Here is a 26,338-nt window from a genome sequence, read left to right as displayed (position 1 = left end):
CCCTTTGTTACCCTAACCCTAGCTAACCCTTTGTTACAAACCGCATTTAGAGAAACATATGTGAATTTTTTATGGGTGTGACGAGATTAAACTCGACGATATTTCTCGTCGCGTTAAAAATCTGTCGCGCGAGATTTTTTTCTTTATTTATTTTGTTTTTTTTTTCGTGAGCTATCCAAACTTCTATTTGTGACCTGTGGGGGCAGTAATGCACCTTTGCTACGTCTAGCCTGCTAAGAACCTAAAGCAGGAGAAGGAAAAGAAGAAGAGGAGGAGGCGTACATTTTATTTCTAGTTTCAATTTGTGGAAGAAATAGTTTAATAAAAGCTCATGCTTACATCATGCATGTAAAGAGTTATAAAAAAACATTTCAAAATGCAAGTTGGTTAAGTAAAAGTCTGTTGGTACAGTCATTTTGTCATTGTAGTTTTCTGACACACACCTAGAATTTTTTGATTCACAGCAATATTTGTGAAATTTGTGATATGTGTTTTCTCGTGAAAATATAAATGTCAATGTTAATTCTAAATGTTAAATTAAATGATAATTGTTAAATCTAAATGCTAAATATTAATTCAGAATGGTAAATCTAAATGTTAAATCAAAATCTATTCCATCTATAGTTCCTTCAATGAGCTTAAATTTTGGTACTTCTGAATTTGCACATTAGCTAAATATTAAGTTTTACCTGTGACATTTAGATTTAACATTTAACATTAGGCAATTATATTTATCATTTATATTTATATTTATATTTAACATTTATATTAAACATTGACATATTTTTACAAGAAAAGTAAATTTCACAAACACTGCTGCAAATCTGAAAAAAAAAAAAAATTCACACGTTTTTTTACACATGGTTTGTTGCTAAATGTTGCAAAAAGTTGCTGTTTATTTTAGCATGCGCAACTTTACAGTCAGCGCCTCATGCTGATGACAGATAATGACAGCGTAATGTCAGCATTATGTATAAAACTTCAAGTAAAGTGTAACCACTACTTTTAAACTATCCTTTTTTTTTTTTTTTTTTTTACAAAATTGTGATATTAATCATTTATTTATTTATTTTTTTTTTTCTGAAAAAATGTCTTGAATCTTAAATGAATACGTTTTATTTAAACAGTCATTTTAATGAATTTTACACGGATGCTTTAAAGGTCCTTGTCTTACTAGGGACAAAAAGCTAAACGTTTTATTATGACATTTGATTCAAAATCCAAAATAATTTATACTTACATCATATTTCTGTCTCTTCAGTTTCTCGGTGAGTTCAAACTTCTCGGCCTCCAGCGACAACAGCCACTGCCACAGCTCATTGGCCTTTTCCCTGTTAATAAACACCAGGAGGAAATAAAAACATCATCATCATCACCAAACTGTGCTGCTATGATAAGGTGCTGCAGATATGATGTCATTAAGTCAACTCTTTCCTGCAGATGGATGATCAATAGTCTTTACCTCAGCTTCTCCTCATTGAGATGCTCTATGTTCAGAGGTTTCCTCCTCTCAGCCAGGATCTTCTTCTTCTTCTCTCTCTCCGTCTGCTTCTTCACTCCCTTCTTTCCATCTAGCTAAATGAGTGTAAAACAACACCCGGGGAGGGGCAGGAAGTGATAGAAAAACAGCAAAGGTGACCTTTTTGTTCACTTTGAGCTGACTCACCCTCTGCTGAACGCCACAGTACTGCTGAGTCATGTTTGTGAGAGCCTTCTTCTTCTTGGCGTCCTCGTCCAGCCTCTTTCGAGCGTCCTCCATCTCCTTCCTTTCTCTCTCTTCCTGTCAGAGGGAGGAGAGTTACAGCCCTGTCAGCATCGCTCACTTATTACACAGCGTTTTAACCTTCCTAAAAATGGAGGTGGACATGGTCTCTAGATGTTTTATTTTAATGATCCTTCACAATAAAATACTAGATTTGAGGGCGAAGCAAAGAACAACAAACCAAAATGTATTTAGGAAAAAAAAAAAAAAACTACAGAAACCTACAAAAATAACAAAGAACACTTTTTTTTTTTTTTTACCAACAGATAATCATAACAAACATGACACTACTATTACAGTATAAGTCAAGTGTCAAACTGATGGCCCGGGTGCCAAATATGGCCTTTAGAAGCATCCAATTGGGCCCGCAAGAGAATATAAAAATGACAGAGAAAGCATGAATCATTGTGTAAATTGCTGTGTGTGTCTCTGCTTGTGTATTGGTTGAGGTTACAAGGGGCGGAGTCAATTTGCATATCTGCGAAACATTTAAGTTCAACATTTAGATTTAGATTTAACATTTAACATTTAGATATAAGATTATGCATTTAGATATGATATATAACATTTAGATTTAAATTTAAACATTTCGATTTAACATATAGTATTTACATTTAGATTTAACATTTAGATATAAGATTTAGCATTTAGATATGATATATAACATTTAGATTTAGATTAAATATTTAGACTTAGATTTAACATTTAGATAAAACATAGAACTTTTAGATTTAGATTTAAAATTTAGATTTAGATTAAATATTTAGATATAGATTTAACATTTAGATATAACATATACCATTTAGATTTAGATTTAAATATTTAGATTTAATTCTTTTTTCCCTCCCCTCTATATATGTGGTTAAACAGTTAACATTTAACATTTAGATGTAACATTTAGGTGTAACATTTAAATTTAACATTTAGATTTAAATGTAACATTTAAATGTAATATTTATATTTAAATGTAACATTCAGATTTCATATTAATATTTAAATTGAACATTTAGATTTAACATTGACATTGTATTTTTTACAAAAAATAACAAATTTCACACATATTCCTGTAAATTTTGTAAAAAGTAACATAAAGTCAATTACAATTACATTCTTAATTACTAAAGTTAAATTACCCTTAATCACAATTACTGAGCCTTTAATAAATACACCCATAAAACGTAACTTTCCTCTGTGTTACTGTATCTTTCTGTACATTTGGCCCACGTCTTAAATCAGTTGTAAAATACACTAAAAATATTATCTATCGTCTAATTTGTTTTTCCATCTCTTGGTTACCTTATTAGTCTGGGCCTTTTTTCTGTCAGCATACCCCTAGATTTATATTATTTTTTTAAATTGCAAAATGTGCCTCAAGAGAACTGACAGGTAAACTTGATCAAATAAACACATTTTATTCTTTGGTAAGTATGTGGAAGCCATAGAACTGGAACATAATTCTTCAGGTTTAAAATAAACTCTAAATGTCAATTTTTATAGAATTTTTAAATTACAATTACAATTACAATTATGTCATGACTGTAATTATAACAATTACACGTATAACAATCGTGACAGACACCCATTCAGTAATTGCAATCAAATATGTGTTTTCTCAACATGTCTTTCAAAATAAAAGAGCAGCTAAATAACTTCCATATACGAGGTTCAATAGGAATAGCAGGATGAGTCGCTGAAGGTCAGGGTTGTTATTTCTATGGCAGTGATTTAGAGGTGTTCTTCAAACCTGTGAAATATGTGGACCTGTTACTGTAAGCAGCTGTAAAGTCAAGACACCAGGAGAACAGGTGATGCTTTCAGACCCTGAGAGAAGGAACTCACTGCAAGACGAGTCTGTCTCTTCTTCTCCAGCTCAGCTCTGATCCTCTGCTGCTCGGCCCTCTCAGCACGACGCTTCTCCTAATCATCCATCCATCCATCCATCCATCCATCCATCCACATACACATACACACATTGTTTGGTGAGGGTGTGCATTCACACTGCAGTGATCTGGCACACTGTCCTGGAACACGTACAATCCTGTTAACGAGCGAGATGAGCTCCTCCTCGTCCTTCTTCCTCTGAATGAAATGAGCCTCGATGGCCGAGTGCAGCTCTAACAGATCCTTGTCGTGACGTTTCCTGCTGATGTCCTGCAGACACACATGGACAGTAACAAAGTAATGAACCAATCCTGGATTTACATGCTTTTACAAACCTTTATGTTAACACGTATATTAGGATGGGACAATACACTGGGGTGTTGATCGTAAAGTTGCGCATGCTAAAATAAACAGCAACTTTATGCAACATTTAGCGACAAACCACGTTTTTGAAGAACGTCTTTCAATTTCTTTACGTCACTTTTGACCATATTTACAGCAATATTTGTAGAATTTGTGATTTTTTTTCTCGTAAAAAATATGTCAAAGTTAAATGTATTTATTAAATCTAACCTTAAATATTAAATGTTGAATCTAAATGTAAAATGGTAAATCTAAATGCCACTGTTGAAACTATTAAATATTTAGCTAGTATGTACGTAAATTTGTCCTTTAGATTTAGCATTTGAACATTCACATTTACACTTAACAGATTTATATTTAGACATTTAGATTTTAACATTTAACATTTAGATTTAGATTTAACATTTAACCTTTAACATTTAACATTTACATTTAACATTTAACATTTTACATTTTACATTTAGATTTAACAGTAAACATTTAGATTTTACATTTACATTTCTCATTTAGATTTAACATTTATATTTAAATGTAACTATTACATTTAATATTTAATATTTAAATTGAACATTTAGATTTAACAACTGATATTGTTAAATCAGAAATTTCACAGATATTGCTGTAAATCTTGTAAAAAGTAACATCAAAAATTCATATACAATTTCTAAACAATGGTTTGTCGCTAAATGCTGCAAAAAGTTGTTGTTTATTTTAGCATGCACAACTTTACAATCGGCAACCAATATACAACACGATAGACGATAATGATACAATATTTTCGAAAAGAAAAAAAAAACTAAAGAATATTGCAGTTGAAAAAAATAACCATGTTATATTTTTACTTTAAATCTGGATAAACTTTTATACTTACTCTGGGTATGACCTTTTCAACTCAATAGTGGATTGTGATAATTGTTTTTTGTTTTTTATCTGACAACGTAAGCTAATATCTTCTTGTTCATTTACTGTATTTGTAATCTATATGAACAAAGTAATGGAATATTTTTAGACCCACAGCTAGAGTTCTTCAAAAATATACACTCACTCACATCAAAGTCAACCTTGTCTCCTTCTGGCAACTTTGGCACCGTCAAGGCTGGAACAAACGCCCTGAAACACATCAGCAAGATCTCCTATCTGCTTTTATGGATATGTGGGTAATTTGAGCTGAACCAAGTATGGATGGGAGGAACGCACTTACTTTGGTTTGGGTTTGGAGTCATCTGTCAGTGTGAAAAAGCATAGAGATATTTGATCAACTATACAAGAACTTTAAAATATTATAGCTTAGTTGAGGAAAATGGACTTGAAGGACAGTAATGTTTTTTTTAGATATTGTTTCACCAAATATTTAAGGAAATTATTTATTTTGGTGATGAGGATCTGAAACCAATTTTTTTTCTGAGTAACCTTTTCATGCAACACATTACATCAGTTTCGTATAGCGCTTTAAAAAAACCCACAAATACGCCTTAAAAACGTAAATAAAATTTAAAAAGAAATATAGAGAGAGCATATATTTCAGAAAGCATGTCTCCATAAGGTTTGATAAGCAGGTTCAGTACCTTCATCTGCAACCTGAGACTCTGCAGAACAGAAAAGGGAAAACGATCATTAATCAAAATGCAAACTTGACAGATTTACCATAAACCTTCACACAGTTCTTATCACTGTGGTTTTTTGCATATTATGAAACCTTTAGGATGATTGAAATGAATTTGAAGCAAGAGAAAGAAGGCCGTTTCTCTATCAAAGTGTATTAGAATAAACAAGACAAACAGTATGGGAAGCCTATTGTAAAGTTGCGCATGCTCAAATAAACAGCAACTTTTTACAACATTTAGCAACAAGGCACGTCTAAAAAACGTATGTGAATTTTTTTTGTTACTTTTCACCAGATTTAGAGCAATATTTGTGAAATTTGTGATTTTTTTTCAGGTAAAATATAATGTCAATGTTAAAAGTCAATGTTATTGTTACATCTATATCTAAATGCTAACTATTAATCTAAATGTGGAATGTAAATCTTCAATGTTAAAATCTAATTGTTAAATCTATACCCAAATACTAAATATAAATATAAATGTGAAATGTAAACCTTAAATGTTAAATCTAATCATTAAATCTGAATGCTAAATCTAAATGTCACGGGTGAAACTAAATATTTAGCTAATATGCCAATTCACCGGAATGAGCTTTTATTTGCTTACTTCTGGTGAATTTGCATATTGGCTAAAAATTTTGTTTCACCTGTGACATTTGGATTTAACATTTAAATTTAACATTTAGATTTAGATTTACCATTTGTATTTACCATTCATATTTAACTCTTATATTTAACATTTATATTTAAATTTAACATTGACATATTTTTACAAGAAAAGAAAAAAAAAATATTTCTATAAATCTGGTGAAAAGTAACAGCAAAAACAATTCACACATGTTTTTTGAACATGGTTTGTTGCTAAATGTTGTAAAACGTTTTTGTTTATTTCACCATGGTCAAACTTTACAATCGGCGCCCCTTAAAACAAAACCAAAGTGCTTTAGACTGATCGTACACTATATGAATTCATATACATTACCATCTTCTATAGGCTCTTCTGTTTCTGGACATGAAACAAGCAGAGAACAGCTCATCAGTCAATGTTTCTTATTCTATTTATAAAACACACTGTGTTAAAGTCTCAGAAAAAGGAATCTTACCTTCAGCAGTGGGCTCTGAGATGGGAAGAGAAGAAAGTAACATGATTAAATGTGGTACATACATGTTATCAATAACAATATTTAGCACAAGACAACATGGAAAGATATAGTCTTTGTATCAAAAGCGACGTAAATACTTCAGATTATGATTAAATTTCCAAAAATTATAGGTTTTTTGAAGGACAAATATGTCTTTTTACATCATGTATGAAATTGTGATTAACAGTGCATCCTACCTTCCTCTGCAGGCGCTGTAGGAGAGGTGATCAAAGGACAAGCAGATGATTGATGTAAGAAACAGAACAGTGAGTAAATGTTTTCGCCTTCATCATTTTGTATGAAAAAAGTTTGTTAATAAGTGACGATTCAGCACAATTTACGATTTATTGATTGATTTCTTAAAGGTTGGTGTGCTAAATGTTTGCGCTAACTCAACAGCATATATAAATATACATTTACAGAACCCTGGAACTGTTGCAGTGATTGTTTTAACCATTTTAACAAGCAGGTTTTAACTGTCACAGCTTTACTCACAGATGGCCGTCGTTTGTTGTGAAAGGGCTCTCCTTCTCCAGCCCCCTACCTGTTTTATTTGCCGAAAACTTATTATGAACTATATTTCCTCACTTCTTCTTATATCTAGCCATCTTTTATTGACTTAACTCTTGTTTTCCTCACAGCATTTACTTCTTCTTAGATAGCCTCCTACAGTTTATTGTTTATCGACCTCCTCCATTAATTCAATGGTTTGAAAATACGACTAGAATTTAGGACAAAGAAACCTGTCCAGCAATTAAAGAATATAATAAAAGTGTTTGTAAAGAGTTTTCCGACAAGTTTTGACTTTTAAATAGCAACATCAGCAATTTTGAAAGAGTAAAAAGCCAGCATGAGTTAAAAAACCAAAACATAAAAACAAAATAAACAGATAAATCGACGATAAAACTATTAAAAATTAACCTGCAACAAAAGGCTTAAAAAAATATGGGGAGCTGATTGTAATGTTGCGCATGCTAAAATAAACAGCTTCTTTTTGCAACATTTAGCAACAAACCACATTTACTTTACTTTTGACCAGATTTACAGCAATATTCGTGAAATTTATGATTTTTTTCCTCTCGTAAAAATATAATGTCAATATTAAATCTAAATGTTAAATATTAAATTGAAATCTAAATGTTACATTTAAATCTAAATGTTACATTTAAATCTAAATGTTACATTTAAATCTAAATGTTACATTTAAATCTAAATGTTAAATCTAAATCTAAACGTTTAATTTCAATGTTAAAGTTTCTAAATGTCAAGGGTGAAACTGAATAAGCTGATATGTAAATTCACCACTTAGATTTAGATTTAACATTTAGATTTAACATTTAGAATTTTATTTAACATTTAGACTTAGATTTAACATTTATGTTTAAATGTAACATTTAGATTGAGATTTGTCATTTGAATTTAACATTTCACCGGAATTAGCTTTTATTTGCTTACTTCTGGTGAATTTGCATGTTAGCTAAATATTTATTTTCACCTGTGACATTTGGATTTAACATTTAAATTTAACATTTGGATTTAGATTTATCATTTGTATTTGCCATTCATATTTAAATCTTATATTTAACATTTATATTTAGATTTAACATTGACATTATATTTTTACAAGAAAAGAAACATCACAAATTTCAAAAATATTTCTATAAATCTGGTGAAAAGTAACACCAAAAACAATTCACACATGTTTTTTGAACATGGTTTGTTGCTAAATGTTGTAAAACGTTTTTGTTTATTTCACCATGGTCAAACTTTACAATCGGCGCCCCTTAAAACAAAACCAAAGTGCTTTAGACTGATCGTACACTATATGAATTCATATACATTACCATCTTCTATAGGCTCTTCTGTTTCTGGACATGAAACAAGCAGAGAACAGCTCATCAGTCAATGTTTCTTATTCTATTTATAAAACACACTGTGTTAAAGTCTCAGAAAAAGGAATCTTACCTTCAGCAGTGGGCTCTGAGATGGGAAGAAAAGAAAGTAACATGATTAAATGTGGTACATACATGTTATCAATAACAATATTTAGCACAAGACAACATGGAAAGATATAGTCTTTGTATCAAAAGCGACGTAAATACTTCAGATTATGATTAAATTTCCAAAAATTATAGGTTTTTTGAAGGACAAATATGTCTTTTTACATCATGTATGAAATTGTGATTAACAGTGCATCCTACCTTCCTCTGCAGGCGCTGTAGGAGAGGTGATCAAAGGACAAGCAGATGATTGATGTAAGAAACAGAACAGTGAGTAAATGTTTTCGCCTTCATCATTTTGTATGAAAAAAGTTTGTTAATAAGTGACGATTCAGCACAATTTACGATTTATTGATTGATTTCTTAAAGGTTGGTATGCTAAATGTTTGCGCTAACTCAACAGCATATATAAATATACATTTACAGAACCCTTGAACTGTTGCAGTGATTGTTTTAACCATTTTAACAAGCAGGTTTTAACTGTCACAGCTTTACTCACAGATGGCCGTCGTTTGTTGTGAAAGGGCTCTCCTTCTCCAGCCCCCTACCTGTTTTATTTGCCAAAAACTTATTATGAACTATATTTCCTCACTTCTTCTTATATCTAGCCATCTTTTATTGACTTAACTCTTGTTTTCCTCACAGCATTTACTTCTTCTTAGATAGCCTCCTACAGTTTATTGTTTATCGACCTCCTCCATTAATTCAGTGGTTTGAAAATACGACTAGAATTTAGGACAAAAAAACCTGTCCAGCAATTAAATAATATAATAAAAGTGTTTGTAAAGAGTTTTCCGACAAGTTTTGACTTTTAAATAGCAAAATCAGCAATTTTGAAATAGTAAAAAGTCAGTGTGAGTTAAAAAACCAAAACATAAAAACAGATAAATCGATGATAAAACTATTAAAAAGTAACCCGCAACCAAAGGCTTAAAAAAATATGGGGCGCTGATTGTATTGTTGCGCATGCAAAAATAAACAGCAACTTTTTGCAACATTTAGCAACAAACCACATTTACTTTACTTTTGACCAGATTTACAGCAATATTTGTGAAATTTATGATTTTTTTTCTCTCATAAAAATATAATGTCAATATTAAATCTAAACATAAAATTTAAATATTAAATCTACATGTAAAATTGGAATATTAAATCGAAATGTTCAATATTAAATTGAAATCTAAATGTTAAATCTAAATCTAAACGTTTAATCTCAATGTTAAATGTTCAAAATGTCACAGGTGAAACTGAATATTGAGCTAATATGCAAATTCACCACTTAGATTTAGATTTAACATTTAGATTTAGATGTAATTTTAAACATTTAGATTTAACATTTAGAATTTTATTTAACATTAAGATTTAGATTTATTATTTGAATTTAACATTTAGATTTAGATTTATTATTTAATATTTAGATTTAACATTGACATTAAATAAAAACGTATAGAAAAAAAAATCCCAAATTTCACAAACATTTCTTTAAATCTGGTCCAAAGTAATAAAAAAAAAAAAATTCAGACGTTTTTCCGTTTGCTGTTTATTTTAGCATGCACAACTTTACAATCAGCAACCCATAAAAAAAACATTCCTCTAAACATCTCAGTATTACTGCAGCTAACAGAAAGAAACAGTAGTCTGGTTTTATTTAATTACAGCATGCATAAGTTATGAATGGGAGACAATGAACTGTACCGTCCTCTGCAGGAAAGGTGACGTGAGGATGCAGTCGATCAACGCAAGAAAAAAAAGCAGCTCATCAGTACAGAGAGTAATTTAGACAAATGTGTTTCAGCAGAAGAAACAAGTCTTTACCTTCAGCTGCAGCGGCAGGAGCCTCTGAGGCAGAGCACAAATAATAAAAACACCATTAGACGCTGTCATGTTAAAGCAGACAACTACACGCCACAGGAATATGTTATAAATATTATCTGCTTTTTCCTGCCTTTTAATAAGTTAGACATCTCAGGACATAAATAAACATAACAGGGATTTCAAGAAGAAAATATGTCAGGCGTGTAAGATTATACACAAAGCAACTTCACGGTAAGAGCTGAAATATCACAATTTAATTACATTTTTCCTTTAACACAAACAGTGGTAGTTGTCTGAGATGTCACTCTTTGAAACAGATTTTTCACTTTCAAACAACAAAAGTAGTCTCAGCTGCCAGCGTCTTGGCAGCAAAACACGGTGATTAGTGAAAACCCAACACTAATACGCAAATGCAGGTGTTTCAATATGACAGCACAACACGATAAAGAACATAATCCACTCTATTTTGGTGATGGGAGGCATGAAAGTTAAAGCGAGGAATGCACACTGACATTTGATAGTTCAATATATGACTTTTAGCCCATGTCGGTGCTCAAATACTGGTTCAGGACTTAAAAGTGGGTTGTGGACTTGCTTCTATGGGTCTTAGGGGAATTTCCCTGATCCCAAATTTTATTTTGAAGGGGTGTAATTAATGTAGCAGTGATGGGAAATGTCTACAATGTAGTACGTGAAAGTTTTCACAATTAGTCTCTATGTTTTGTTTTTTTTGTCAGAGGTTTAAACTGCACCAAAGTTCCCCCTGATCTAGTTGCATCATTCTATTATAGGTGTTGTTTGTACTAATTTGAAGTATAACATACTCTTAACCAATCATAATTATTTATGCTTAAATCTGTGCCTGGTGAGATATTTTCTTCTTCAGATATAAACCCTTTGATTGTTTATAAACATTGTGACATATTTTGTTGGGTGGGGCTTAGCCTGAAGGCAAACCACCATAGATATACTGTATATAAACACTAGATGACTTACCCACGCTGTCAGACAATGGGGAGCGACGTAGCAACATGGCGGCCATCTTACCTCAGACAGCTGGCCCCCGTTCATTACACTGATGTCAATAGTGCATGTACTATTTAAATAACCATAACGTGCTCAATTCAACCAATTTTCTAACGGCAATTTCAACACGTACAAGCATCCTATGTCATACCTACGCATAATAAGGTTTGCAAATCTGTCAATATTTAATCGAGTTAAGGGTATTTTTGTTTAAGCTGATCACTCACTTTCCAACAGCTACCATAGAGTGCGTCAGAACGTCACAACGTTAGTTGTCTGAGGTAAGATGGCGAATCCCGCTTGCGTCCTCTAGTGTTTATATATCTATGCTTTAGCCAGCGGTATTTCCTGTTTTGGCCATTAAGGGGTCTATACTGTGACACCAAATACATACGCTGACCAAGTATGACAGCTGATCAAGTGTAGTGTATGAGCTCCCATTGATTTTGTATTGTGATTATTTCAAAGACCACAAAGGATGTCTTTGCAATATTTGAGAACTATGAACATGGTTTTGGTTGTGTTACGTGCCGTAGTGTGTCGGTGTGTGTCTGTGTTCTGCTTGTCAATGTGTGTGTGTGTGTGTGTGTGTGTGTGCACGCTTTCTTATTTCTGGTGTGTTAATGAAGGCAGTGGGGGCCAATCAGAGGCTCTTATAGAGGAGCAGTTTAAAGGCCACTGAGGGCCAGTGGGTCAACTTGTTGCCCGATGTTGACCTGCAACTTGCCTGTGGTTGCCCTATGTGTGTGGGGTCTATAGTTTGTTGTGTCACAGCGTGGACGTAGCTTTTCTTCTTCTTCTTCTTCTTCTTCTTCTTCTTCTTCTTCTTCTTCTTCTTCTTCGTCTTCTTCTTCTTCTTCTTCGTCTTCTTCTTCTTCTTCTTCTTCTTCTTCTTCTTTACACTAGTGAAACGGATCAAGCTGAAATTTGGTAGGTATAATCTATGGATGTGTACGCATCGACGCTCAGAGCCCGATTTTTTATTTGGGGCCCCAAAAGAAAAAAAAAAACCAAAAGTAAATTTGCCATTTATTGTGAGGTAAATATTACGATGATTGGTGGTATCGAATCATTGGCACATACCAATATAGAGTATAATTGGGGCCCATTACCCCGTAGGTGTCACGGGGGGGCATTTTTCCAATGACTACTCCTTTGTTAGTTCTTGTTAGATCAGAATGCACTTTGGTATGAATACTCTTTGAATGAATATGATGAGATGCTCTGAGAACTTTTTTTAAAATGGGGCCCGGGGGCCCACCCCCCATTTCTGGTAATTTCCAAATTAATGGGAACATACGCGTGTGATATATCGTTTCAAAGGTAATTCAACGTAGATTATGATTATGGCTTGCATAATTTGATGAGGGGACGGGGAGCCATCTCCTTTTCCGGTAATTTCTAAATTTATCGCAACATAGTCGTGTGATATATCGTTTCAAAGGCAATTCAACGTAGTTTAAGATTTTACATCACACAATATGATTTGTTTTACTTGGTGGATCCGAGTCATTTGACTAAATTCCCGGGAATGGGGTATGTGCTATTCGGCGCTGAGCTGTTCCGTGGGCCTGGCCATAGTTAATCAGAACTTGTTGTTAGAAAAGGGGTGTCAAAGCCATTTTAGTTCAGGAGCCAAATAGGGACCAGTTTGATCTCAACAGGGCCGCAGTATATAAGCGGGGAAAACGAGCAATTTCATTCAATCAATAATTTGACCCAGCTTGCAGTTCCACAAATAAATTATGTAAAGCATGTTGTATCCAAGCAGTAAGTGACTTAATTGATTTTGTGTATTTGGAGGGACTGAGATATCTGCAACTGAATTACGTGGTCAATTACGCAATGTTTTATGTTTTCTTTGTCATTTCTACAGTTGAGTATGCTCTAAAGGGCAGGAGAGTTTGACATTTGTGTGTTAAATTTATAGTAGTGTTGCATCTCTGTTGATGGTCTTTTGTTAAACCATTTTTGTTAATCTGTTTCAGTTAAGAAACGCCGTGGTCTACATTCAATGTGTTCTTTTGCAGGAAAAATAACACACATACCTTCCACTTCTGGTGCGTATTCTTCTGAATAAAATGGAAATAAGAATTATTAGAGATGACAAGTACCTCAAACAGCCATAGAAGAAAAGAGTAGCAACAAAACTCAAGCACCAAACACTGCATGACACTAACTCGTCACAGAGCTTTGAGGAACATTACTGAAAGAAAAGAAGTTGTATTTACTGACAAAAAGAATAAATTGTGCAAACCATTTCTCTTTCAGTGTCACCATGACTGAGTGCACAAAATATGGATTAGTGGATCAATGTGACTGTGGCAAACCGCTTGCAGTGGGGATTTGGGCTGTGTGATACTGTCTCCTAGGATGCACTAGAAACACAGTGCACGTTTCACATCCATTCTGAACAAAGCCAACAACTGGAAGTGATCGTGGATAACAGATCAGGCCAGTGAGTTATGTTGGAAACATCAGAGCGACATTGCAATTTTTAAGGTTAAAGCTGAATAAACCCAATAAAAGTGTTATTTTCATGATAATGTTTGCAACAATAATCAAGGTAAATCATAAATGTATGTAAAATTATTAAAATCTATCTCAAGTTAACACCCCATAAGAACTTGAAGTGATTTGCTAGCATTTAACGTCAGTAAAATGACAAAAAGGGAGACCAAAGTAGCTAGCGGCTAACCTTGATTCTTAGCAAAAAAAACATGTTTTTATCATACATGTGTTTTCACAAAATCAACAAACTAATACAAATAGCCAAATTCAGTATATTAGTATTTCATGAACATTCTGAGGCAAGTTTTGCTTCTTAAAATATAGCGTTTCTTTGTTACAACAAGCTTGTTGCTAATGGAGCTAGCATGAAAATTTGCAGCATTGTAGCTAGTCATAAATTGATCGTCTGGCTCAGTTTAACCGTAAAATAAAACTATAGCCTGAAAACTTTTGGAGTTGATTAAAAAGTATTCGCTACATAGAAAAATAATAATAAAATGTATGACTACAAACCTCAAAAACAAAAATGTCAAAATTGTATTGTCTGCAAATTCAATGAAACCATAAATACAGTAGAAACCAAAAAAAAAAAAAATTAAATTTTGAATTGTAGACAAAAAAAAATGCTACATTTCAAGCTAAAAACAAATTTACAATCATGTAAGTATATGTATAAACTGGTCTTCTCCTTTTGGACACCCATATTCCTTTGATACCAGATCCTGTGTAACATTTCCTGAGGTTATTACGTGAGTGACCGAACAATCAAAAAGTGATTTATTAAAACCATGTGTGTTTATTCCAACATAACATCCAATCACATGCATGTTACGTTAGTAATTCTTCCCAACTTTCTAATGTCAACACAATAATTCCTACGTATGAACCAGGTTCGTTCCAGAAGCTGTATTAGTTACTATGACTACATTCTAAATGGATGAAATTCAATTGAAACCTTAAGATTTCTGCTAAAGTTTTGTTCTTACATGAACAAAAGAAGAAAAGCAACTAGAAAATGTCAAAACGTATCTCAGAGATGACAAGTATCGCTATACATTACAATGATCAAAAGCCATTAATGCAATACAGTTGTTTATTCCTGTCATTGTTGTTCAGAATGAATCACATGTTGAAATAGAAAGAGTGGATTTCTAAAGCAAAGAGAGGAAAGTGATATATCCCACGAAAAGTCGACAGATCTACAAGAACTGAGTGACGGCTCTTGACAATAAAGAGTCAACACACAAAAAAAAAAAGCCCCGTGGAGTTAGCTCGCAGTGGCTTGTCATTACTGACAGCAAACAGGAGACGCAGCACAAGCAGGATGACGCACACATGAAACCATGTAAGACGCCTTTACCTTCTTCCTGCTGCGTTTCTGCCTCTGAGCAGACATAATCAGGTCAGGTACGCCTCACAAACAGACGCAATTGACAGTTGTTCTTTAATACACAGAGAATAATCAAGTGTGCACTTACCTTCCTCTCTGAAATGAGACGAAATAAAGAAATGAACTTTCAGAGTGGCCGACTCACCTTCTGCAATCATCAATCTTTATTTGAGTGAAAAATACTCACAGCATCTCCTCGACCACGCCTTCGTCAGACATGTTGGATTACAACTACCTGCAATAATAAAGATGCACTAAAATGTCAAAAACAGCACTTGGGTGTATTCTAATCTCCACATTATATAACCTTTCATCGCTGAAAAACTCACATGAGCAAATGTAGGACTATCACTGCTGTGATTCTCCCATTTTTCCTCATTGTGAAAACATTTTATGACTTTTACAGCGTCACATCCATTTTAAGGTGTTGTATATATCATTTGAGTAGTTTTTAGTGACCTTCTAAAAGAGAGAATTGACAATCTAATTTGAAATTTAAATAAAATGAATTTTGAAGGCTATAAAAGTTCAATACAATTGTATAAAGAAAGGTTTAAGGCTATAAAATGTCAATAAAATCATTTTTCTGTGAGACCCTAAAAACTAATGCAAATACGATAAACACACTAAGGTGAGATTACAGTCACGCATTAAAAAAATTACAAAAATCTGACAAATTGGAGGTAAGGCTAAAGATAACACAAAAATGATTTATTTTTTATTTTTTTAGACAACTAGTGTGACCATGATCAACACACTTAAATGAGAATAAGACTGCAGTAAGGCAGTGGTTCCCAGCATTATTTGGTCCGTGTACACCTTTTGCATTTTTGTCAAATGTCATGTACACCCTACAATGTGCTTCACACCCATCTTGTGATCACTGCAGTATACAGTGATAAAAATAAATTAAAAAATACAATTTGGAAGCGAGGCATAAAAATGGAAACCACACTTAAACTGGGGTAAGACAGTAAGGCATTAAATAGATGTAAAAAAAACAAATAAATAAAAAATCTGATTAAACCGCTCCCTTGGTTTATGCGGGGAAATAAGGATAATTTTTCACTTAAAATTGAAAGTAAGGCATAAAGTACAGTATGTAGCCTATAGTAAGACATGAAAATGAAATTTGTTTTAATTTTGATGATTTTCTTATTGGGGTTGAAACCTCTGGGTACCTCACAATACGATACAAAGCTCATGATAACGATACTGCGATTATCGATATATTGGTCAGAAGTCAATCTATGATAATCTATGACATAACAAGAAAAAATAAAGATTAAGTGAAAAAATGCAATGTTTATTTTATATCTCTGAAAGACAATAAATTGAAAAACTGTCTTATGAACAGTGACACTATTTTAGTGCAACATTTCTGTAAATAAGTGTCAACATACCAATGTAAACTAATAAGTATCTATAATAATGCTTTCTGTAAACAAAAAATAGAGTCTTTCTTACCAGTGACACCATTATAGTGCAATATTCCATTAAACAATATATTGGTTCCTTCAACAAACAGTGACAACATTTCTGTGAAGACCTTCCTGCACATTTTAGTGAAAAAGCAGAAAAGGTTTTGAAAAAAAAAAAAATTCAAAAAAAGAAATAAATCGATACCAAGCGGGAGCAAATCGATAATCGATTGTGCAGAAAAACATCGTGATATATCGCCGTATCGAGATATTGTGAAAACACAGGGGTGAGACGGCATGAAAAATGATGAAAAGGCATAAAAATGTATTTTATTTCCTTCCTATGGCTTTACCTTCACTTTTTGGTGTCAGTCTGCTGACTTCACTCTATGCAGCAGTGAAGCTTTTTTTAAATTTTTTTTTAAATTTTAAATATGCATTTAACAATATTAATGCAGTTCAACCTGAGGGAAGTGTCAACAACATCTTGATCTTTGATGATTTTTTCGTTTTATCTTTATTCTGAAAATGTCTCACGACTCTTTTACGTGACATAAAAGGGAATGTCCTTTTCCTTTCACACACAATTGTCAGTAACAAAGAACACTATTGTTGATGTGATCTTAGAGTTAGAACATGATTGAAAAGCTTTATGATGAAATTTCAGCTTGGGCTTTGAAAGAAGAGGGTGTTTAACACTGGAAAGTGAGGGTGACGTTGAACCAAAGCTTAGAACTTATAACGAGATTAAATAATACGTTTTCTTTTGCATTTTTGATTTGTTTTGGGTTTTTTTTTTTGTATCATAGAAGTAGGTGAGTAGATCATGCAAAAATATGAAACTCTAATAAAATTGCAAACACAGATTTTACACATTCATTTTAGAAATTAAATTAGCATACTATTTAAATCTACCTACTGTATATTGTTGTTAGATTTCTACCACTACTGTAGGCGTGCCAAGTTCAGCACTGGTTTTCCAATTTATTCAGGTTCTAAAAAAAAAAATAGAAAAAAAGAAAACGTCTAGTTTTCCACAGTTTCCATGGTTACATTGGTTAAAAAAATCATTTCATAATAAAAAAAAAAAATGAAGTGTAAAGAGAAATCTATTCTACTGGAGTAACACTGACATTCTCCACCATTAAAACCAAGTAACACTTGTACCATTCTTCAGCCTTTGTGAGAAGAAACTCTGTTGGTAGACAGAAGGTTTTTGACCAATCAGGACAGAGCATGTGTTGTCATTTTTATGCATCCCAGTTTAAGGGTTTTGTGCACATTTAAGTTTGTCTATTCATAGTACATTACTTTATTCTAGCTAGACTTGGTGCTTGGTCATGGTTCATGGTCCCTGTTATCTTGGTTGTCTGTATTTGTGCTTTGTTTAAACATGTCCAATAACTGTCAGTCATGATGCAAATCTATCAGTTAAGGAGTTTGCAGTTCGTTTTGTTTGTGTTTCTTTGTTAAAACTGTCCTAGTATAACACATGTGCAATAAACTGAATTCTTAAAAGGTGAAGAAAGTCTAAATTTTCCACTGTATTAGTGCAGGTACTACTTCTTAATAATAATTGCAAGTTCCTTTATAACAAATAATTCAAATGCAAGATTGTTACGAAACCCAAAACCACTCTCTTTTTGCTGTAAACTAATGTATTTGGGTATGAAGCATGTAGGCAGAGTTTGAAATTCTTTCCAGGTGGGGCAAAAGAAAAAATAGAACTAAACACATAGACCATCTCTGGATCCAACCACAATGTGTGTAACATATACAATAATGCAAAAACTATTTGTAGCATAATTTCTAATGTTGACAACAAAAATGTGCGTGGACACGTTGTTTAAAGTTGTAAATTGTGCAACAGAAGAAGACAATGATTCGAGGTCACATTCGAGCGCCAAAAGATAACTTGTATTTTTAAAACAACAACAAATTAATTCATCTATCTTTTGTGCAGTCACTGTTTTTTATGGCACTTACAATATAGCATATTATGTACATCATATTAAGAATTGTATTTCTTTTTATTGATTTGGGAAAACTGTAATGAAAAATTTTGCCCCCGCAAACTCCGCCTATGGTATGAAGTAGTGTTGCTGGTTGATTCTTGTCCAACTCTCACAGTATTTCAATTTGGTGTTTTCATGTTGTAAAAACTCTAACCCTACCTAACCCCACTAGATCCATCCACCTAACCCAAAAAATTGTTCTAGCTCTAAAGGTCTCATCATTTAGCAAACGACACTTAATGACAGCCTTTAATACGTCTTATGCATGCTAATAACAGGTGTCATGTCATATTAATGACAGTGTAATGTCAGCCTGTATGAAACTTCAAGTAAAGATATTGCCAAACACAGAAAACCAACATTAGATTTGATCTTTTCACAACAAGAGCCCTGGATATAGGCAACATGTTTGTAATCATTTGTAATCTAATATTTGCTGCCTTCACATTTTAGAATGACTGGAAACAAACAAACTAACAAACAAAAAAACAAGTAAAACTCGTAAAAACTTCTGACTAACTCATTTTGTAAGTTGCTATTGTTATGAATTTGACTCAAAGTTTTTTTTGTCTTTTTGCTATCCACACGTTATTGTTTTCAGCTAAAAAGATTACACATTACAGTAAAACACATGGCTGTTTAAGCGGCTATTGTGATTGTGAGTCCGTCTTAGCGCTTCAGGCTGTGTGTTTATCACAGCAGCAGCAGCAGCGGAGTAATTCACGTGGAGCTGCTAAGTCTATTTTTCCTCCTCCTCAACCCTATTAACCACAGGAATAGTGAATTTAAGGTGATAATCATTTGTTTTGTCCAACCGCTGCGTCGCATTGTGTCACAAACACGTCAGATCAAGTCAAACGGGATATGAGGCAATATAACGGGTACTAAAAATGGAACGGCTCAGCGCATTGAAGAATTGCTTGCGTGGGCGTGGTTTGTAGGGGGCGTTGCATGTACTGTACCTGCGGCTGCAGTTGGATATACTTGCATTTGGTACTTACACCGGCAGCAGGCACTTCCTGGAGGGGCCGGTTCATTCAGTGAAGTCAATAAAGTTTGACCGCTTGTTTTTCAGAAGAGGGCAGAGATGCAGGAAGGAAGCCCAATAATATTTTGGGGGTGTTTTTGATGCGAAATTAACATTGTAACAAGGTTAAAAGCTCAAAAACGTTGATTCAGCATTATATTGGACCTTTAATAACTGTAACTTATACAGGAAGTTGCACCAAGTTCATATCCCACCTGTGTGTTTCTATGTGTCTTTAACCTCACTCCTTGGTACGTGATTTTGTTTTTTTCCACAGGCTTATAAATCACTCCATCATAAACAGAGTCAGTCAGGAGGCCTGAGGAGCGCGTGCAGAGCTCAGGTCTATTTTTAAGAATAATAGAGTGAGTGTTTGAACAGGTGTCAAGCAGCTCCTCCAGACAATGGCTTCAGCTCCCAGTAAATCAACGAGCAGAGCAGGTGTCCGTACTCACACAGGTTATTTTAGGGCTTATAGTTTGGTCAGCTGCCACTTTGAGCTACACGTTGACATCTAAACCTCAGAGAACATCGTTTCCACTCGAGATCCCCGCGATAAAGTCATTCAGTACTTTTGACGACGTGTGACTAAGACGAATAAAAACGCTCCTTGAATACTCTTTAAACTTAACGTTCTGTTTATGTCTCTGAAAGTCAGACGCGAAGATACAGAAATCGACAATGATTGAGAGAGAAGTAAAATAAAACCATTTGGACGGAGAAAGGCAGTGGAATGGAAACCCAGAAAGAATTCACAGTGTATTACCCAGTATTAAATGGTTTTTAATGAATGTGACCAGTTGCCGTCTGGCTGAAACTATGGAACAACAGAGTCAGCTGCAGACAGCGATGCCGCGGCTCCTGGTTTGTCCATTAGCTAGCATTAAGTCTAAGCCTGAAGCATGCTACCAACACAGTAGTATATGAGGGAAGGGATTAGCACCTTCTTGACTAACATATGCACCGGAAATAATAGAAAATATGATCATCTAAAACATGCTGACACAACACTTCACTAAACCCGAGCAGTATTTTATCTTATTTTTGGAAAAAACATCAATTTTTTTTCATTTTGATGAGTTTAGTGTGATCAAAAATGTTTTAAATAAATATTAAATGTTATTAACTTCCCCTCAAACAGCGTTGACCTCTCTGCTGTCATGCACCCTGAGGTCATGGACATTAACTCTTACCTCCTGTAAATCCACTGAAGATCAAACACGACTGGTCTAAATCTTCCCCTCAGTTCAATTATCCTCCCACAGTAGAACACGCACTTAATACAGCGTGGTTCATCATGTGACCACATGTCTTTGCTTTGACTGGTCAGACCTGTGAGTTCTATTGTTGGACGCAGAAAGATGAGCTACACCTGCAGTATTTACGCTGCCTTCAAAACCTGCTGTGACCCATTAGGACAGGAAATGGACTTCTTTCTTCTGTTGTCACAATAATAGAAATGTTGGAAGGAATGCAATAGGTTGTCAAAATAAGTTATATACACATTGTATTCATTATTTGATTTATTTCTAAACTTGACCTAAATATGAATGATCGCCTACTCTTAATGCCAGAGTGACAAACACTAAAAATTAGAGGTACGGCTATAGTAAGGCATAAAAATGTAAAAACTTGGGATTTTTTTTTTCTGAGATAAGTCTATTACAAAACCCTAAAAACTATAGCGCAATGTACTTTATGTACATTATGCAATAAAGTAAACAAATGTATTTAATTGCAATAATAAAACATGCATTGCTGTCGCAAAAAGACTACACCACATATAGTGTTGACCTTTGACAGCGTGTGCAGAGAAGAAGAAGAAGAAGAAGAAGAAGAAGAAGAAGAAGAAGAAGAAGAAGAAAAGAAAAGAAGAAAAGAAGAAGAAAGAGAGAGAAGAAGAAGAAGAAGAAGAAGACTAGTCCAAATATGATGAGCTCACTTAAACTGGGATGAAGATGCAGTAAGGCATGAAAATTGAGAAAAAAGTGGAAAATGAAATTGATGGATTCTGTTCCAGATATTTGTGACTCTGCTTTAAACCTGAGAAAATCCTCTGTGATTTACAGTATTCATATGTGAAATATAAATTACAATAAATACTGTTAAAATTGCTCATATTTCCTGAACCCCCCCGCCTCAATTCATCTTGTCTGACCCTTTAGAGTTCAAGCTAGACCATATGTGGCTGTAAAACCACATTTTAAAATGTGCAGCTAAAACGTAGCCGTTTAGCTAACTGGTTAACAATAACATCCTGCAGCTAAAATCTAACCGTTTAGCTAACTGGCTAATAAAAATACCCTGCAGCTGAAATGTAGCCGTTTAGCTAACTGGTTAACAATAATATCCTGCAGCTAAAATCTAGCCGTTTAGCTAACTGGCTAATAAAAATACCCTGCAGCTGAAACGTAGCCGTTTAGCTAACTGGTTAACTATAATATCCTGCAGCTAAAATCTAGCCGTTTAGCTAACTGGCTAATAAAAATACCCTGCAGCTGAAACGTAGCCGTTTAGCTAACTGGTTAACAATAATATCCTGCAGCTAAAATCTAGCCGTTTAGCTAACTGGCTAATAAAAATACCCTGCAGCTGAAACGTAGCCGTTTAGCTAACAATAATAGCTTCATAAAAATGGTCCATTGCAATGAACTAATTATTATTATTTGAGCGTTAAACTGACTTTTGCTAGCTAATTTAAACGTAAGTTAAGCACAGGTCTCCTTTTTTTCGCCATTAAATTGTGGAATTTATGGAAAATTGCTAAATTGACCCCTCAGTTGACAAATACTTTTTCGTTAATCACATTTTTCAGCTTTATAAGGTTAAAAGATATATTTGATTTGTTTTACAAAAAAAAAAAAAAAAACCTAAAAGTTTTGATGTGATTGATTTCTATTATGACGTAAAATTTCACAGCCTCTTAAAAGTGGCTTTGATAATTCAACACGAGACACGGGAAATAAAGCACAACAAACTGGAATAGCTCAATGTCTTTATTGCTGATGCTGATTGCTGAAAATGGAGTAAAACTACCACAAAATGTATTCATTTGGAAACCGCCTGTTGAGACAAAACTACAGAAGATGTGATTTGCATAGGCATAGCGCTACACAAACGAGTGTCTGGTTACACAATAAAAACAACAAATTAAAAAATAAAAATAAAATAATGGACGCAAAGTCGTAAAAAGCAATATAAAATCACTGAATGTCACAATAAATCACACATTGTATTTGGTCAAGCCCCCCTGCTCTTTTCAGGAGCCATGGAATGTGATTGTCAGACTTGTGAGCAGTAATTTGATCAATTTAATGCCCTGATAAACCATTTGTATTCATACCAAAGCTTGTGCAACAAAACAGTTATTCAAAAAAAAAAAAAGAAGGGAATGTGCTATAGAAGTATTGTCAGTAACAAAACACCCTGAACAAGTCAGAACAAGGCTTTTTGTACTAATACCACGTTGCTGCGATGAGGCCAGAAGTTTAACATAGTGGTGGGTATCCGACACAACTCACATAACATATCGAAAGTATTTCAAGCCAAAAGCTTTCTACATCCTTCACAGGAACAGCGATCTTTGTCGTCTCTTGACGTCTTTGAAGCAGTGTATATACTGTATTTTTGACGGAAAGTTTTCATTCCCGTTTCAAAACAAAAGCATCTCTTCTTAGTTTTTTAACGCTTTTGTAAACAGGGCTCTTATTTTGAAGTCGTGTCTGTAGCACAATGGCGGGTCTCGGAAAATCTCTGAAAAGTCAGCGTGAAATGTGTTTTATGGATCAAATGAGCACATGTTGATATTCTACTTGGTCACTTTCTCACTTAAAATATTTTCAGAACTTTCAAAATTGGCGACTCAACGGAGAAATGCAGCCTCAGCGTGATTTAGGTTTTTGTCGTTGTAGGTTCAAAATGCGGGTTGGGAAACTTGGGTGTATACTTCAGTCATCGTCCTAATCATACTTATAGTATATAGTAGACAGTATATACTCCATTGAGTTTGTTGTGTATAGAGTATGCTATTTCAAATACATCCCATTACAAATTGAAAATAAATACATGTGTTGGAAAACCATTACAGTTTCGTTAACCAATAAAAACGGAACTCTAATGTTCACATGGGACGAAATCCAATCAGAACTAAGTTTTTTTTCCTGGAAGGTATCCAATCAAAACTACTTTTGTTGCATGGAAGGCGGGACAAGACGGTAAGTGATCCAATAGGAAGTGAGCTGATTGAGTTAGTGGACGTAAGACGGTGTCACGGACTGAGTTTACCTCATACTGAGATTGATTAAGGGCATACGCACAAGCGCACTACCGGAAATGGATTTTTGCTCCAAAAAAATTATTCAGTTTTGTTTAATTCTGTTTTCAAAGTGAACGGACGTGTTTTATTAGTTTATTGGATTAGGTTAGGGTTGCATGCGCGTGCATATATGCTCATAATAGATCTCAGTACGAGGTAAACTCAGTCCGTGACAACGGCTCATGTGTATTTACGCATTGATCACTTCAAATCTGTCTGTTTACAAAAATGAATAACTATCCGATATCAGGTGGATCAATGGTAATTACATCTTTAAACCAACCACAATATAACATATAGTCAGCAAAACGATAACACAGACTTAATTCCACTAAATGCAAATAAATCCTGTGTTTTCCTGCTTCAAAAGAGTCAATAAGACACATTTGAAATAACTTCTGGTTTCTGGAGGTAGATATGTGTCTTTATTATTCAATCAAAAGAACATTTCAATTAAAAAAATGTGTTCAAATGCAATTATTTGGGTTTCAAATATTTTTTTCTTTGATTGAAAATATTTGTTTTTGATTGAATAATAAAGTCACTAATCTTCCTCCATACTGGTTGACCATGTGAGTTGGATGAAAACAAAACGAACCTCACCAGCATCACATTTTTGACCAATCACACAACACTTGTCTTCAACAACAAGAAGCGAGACGTCCAAAGTTCTCTGTTCTTGTGAAAAAAAAAAAAAAAAAAAAGAAAGCAGAAAACTTTATAGCGCAGAAGCAATAGTGAGGTTAATAAAAATAAAAAAGATGGCTGGTTTACGCAGTTACAAACCCTGCAGTTTAAAAACAGCGAAAGGCATCTCGTGCACTTGCTTTCAAAAGGAATGTCTGAAGATACTAAAGTGATCGAACAGGTACAAAAGTCGGAATTATCTTCTTAAGAATATTAAAAACACATTAAAACATAAATAAAATGACACAGAAGCTAATTAACGTCATAATGGCCGTTTGAATTTCTAACCTTCGGCTTAAAACCTGTTGGTGACGACTTACAAAAAAGAAGCAAAAAGACCTTTCTTAATGAGTATACAGATGTTATAGTTGATACAATATGATATTAAAAAATGTCACGTGCTAACATATATTACTCAGACCATTGCTGCACTATTGGTAAAACATAATGAAAGTGAATTCTGCTAATCTCTAGAAGTGCTTATATCTCTATCCCCAACAGGTGAACATTGAATAAAATAGCGATGTGTGAATCAGCTTTAAATATAAATAAAAACAAGCAATGGGAGAACTGGTTGAACCAACTCTTTGGAATGTGGAAAACTACACTGTCCCATGCTTTAAAGTAGAAAATATGAATCTTTGCGTTAATTAGTTTTTTTTTTTACCTGATAGGAATCTTATGAAGTAACAATTGAATTTCTCTGGACCACGTTTCACAGCATCTTATACAGAAAGCAAACAATAATCATTGTGCAAATGCACCGTCTGTGGCAAAAATCTGCTGCTACTGGTGTTTGTGTGCAGTGCTCGGGCAGCAAGCTTCCTGTCTCTTCGTGGTTTTTGGGGGGTGGGTGGGATCCTCGTCAGATCTGATCTTTTTGTTTGTTTTTTTGTTTGCTGTTAGTTTTGGTTTTTGAGAAACATCGAATCAAAGGAAGAGTCTTGGATTGTTGTGGTCCCGAGCTTCAGTGGCTCCTTTAGGACTTTAGTGTCCCATACCTAGAGAATAACAGAAAACGAGTGGGTTAATGGCTGGACACAGGAGCCCATAACAAGCAGCAATCAAAGTTCATATTTAGTTTAAGGTTATAAAAACAGGTTATTAGATAACGGAGCGTCTCAGAGCGATGCATCCTGATGTAAACAAATGGCCTCCTTTACTCATTTTTCACATCCTTTTGTGAAATCAGATTTTTATTGTTGTTGTTAGAGGTGTCCCGATCCGATATTGGTCCAATATCAGCCTGAAAACAAATATTGGATTCGAATTTCCGTTTTTTTTTTTTTTTTGCAATTTATTTATTCATTTAATTTCAATTGTAGAATACTGTAGATTAGGGATGTAACGATTAATCGTAAGGCAGTTAAAAATCGATTC

At 33.9% G+C, this 26,338-nt stretch overlaps 2 protein-coding genes across 8 annotated transcripts in view; both read right to left on the bottom strand.

Moving 5' to 3' along the window:
- The window catches only part of LOC114464364 (troponin T, fast skeletal muscle-like), a 29,246-nt gene extending 8,050 nt beyond the window's left edge, over nt 1-21,196 (bottom strand). For 2 of the 3 annotated variants that reach the window (XM_028448466.1, XM_028448467.1), the window contains exons 1-20: nt 21,150-21,196; nt 15,681-15,728; nt 15,582-15,589; nt 15,464-15,487; nt 13,641-13,664; nt 10,567-10,590; nt 10,447-10,452; nt 8,717-8,731; nt 8,596-8,619; nt 6,949-6,963; nt 6,713-6,727; nt 6,592-6,615; nt 5,572-5,592; nt 5,208-5,229; nt 5,056-5,116; nt 3,797-3,913; nt 3,602-3,679; nt 1,667-1,780; nt 1,463-1,575; nt 1,241-1,331 (exon numbers count right to left, since the gene is read on the bottom strand). In XM_028448466.1, the coding sequence (XP_028304267.1) occupies nt 1,241-1,331; nt 1,463-1,575; nt 1,667-1,780; nt 3,602-3,679; nt 3,797-3,913; nt 5,056-5,116; nt 5,208-5,229; nt 5,572-5,592; nt 6,592-6,615; nt 6,713-6,727; nt 6,949-6,963; nt 8,596-8,619; nt 8,717-8,731; nt 10,447-10,452; nt 10,567-10,590; nt 13,641-13,664; nt 15,464-15,487; nt 15,582-15,589; nt 15,681-15,712 (828 nt within the window). In that variant the 5' untranslated portion in view covers nt 15,713-15,728; nt 21,150-21,196. Of the gene's footprint in view, nt 1-1,181; nt 1,332-1,462; nt 1,576-1,666; nt 1,781-3,601; nt 3,680-3,796; nt 3,914-5,055; nt 5,117-5,207; nt 5,230-5,571; nt 5,593-6,591; nt 6,616-6,712; nt 6,728-6,948; nt 6,964-8,595; nt 8,620-8,716; nt 8,732-10,446; nt 10,453-10,566; nt 10,591-13,640; nt 13,665-15,463; nt 15,488-15,581; nt 15,590-15,680; nt 15,729-21,149 lie in introns of all 3 variants that reach the window. The other variant, XM_028448468.1, reaches the window with a different exon arrangement.
- A 1,738-nt stretch (nt 21,197-22,934) lies between these two features.
- Nucleotides 22,935-26,338, bottom strand: part of cald1a (caldesmon 1a) — a 119,085-nt gene continuing 115,681 nt past the window's right edge. For all 5 annotated transcript variants that reach the window (XR_003674301.1, XM_028450356.1, XM_028450355.1 and 2 more), the window contains one exon: nt 22,935-25,959. Coding sequence is in view for 4 of the 5 variants with exons in the window: in XM_028450356.1 (XP_028306157.1) it covers nt 25,946-25,959 (14 nt within the window). In the remaining variant the exon portion in view is untranslated. The remainder of the gene's footprint in view (nt 25,960-26,338) is intronic.

Source organism: Gouania willdenowi, chromosome 6 (genome assembly GCF_900634775.1).
Source record: "Gouania willdenowi chromosome 6, fGouWil2.1, whole genome shotgun sequence".
NCBI lineage: Eukaryota > Metazoa > Chordata > Actinopteri > Blenniiformes > Gobiesocidae > Gouania > Gouania willdenowi.
This window is presented reverse-complemented; position numbering and strand designations above follow the sequence as displayed.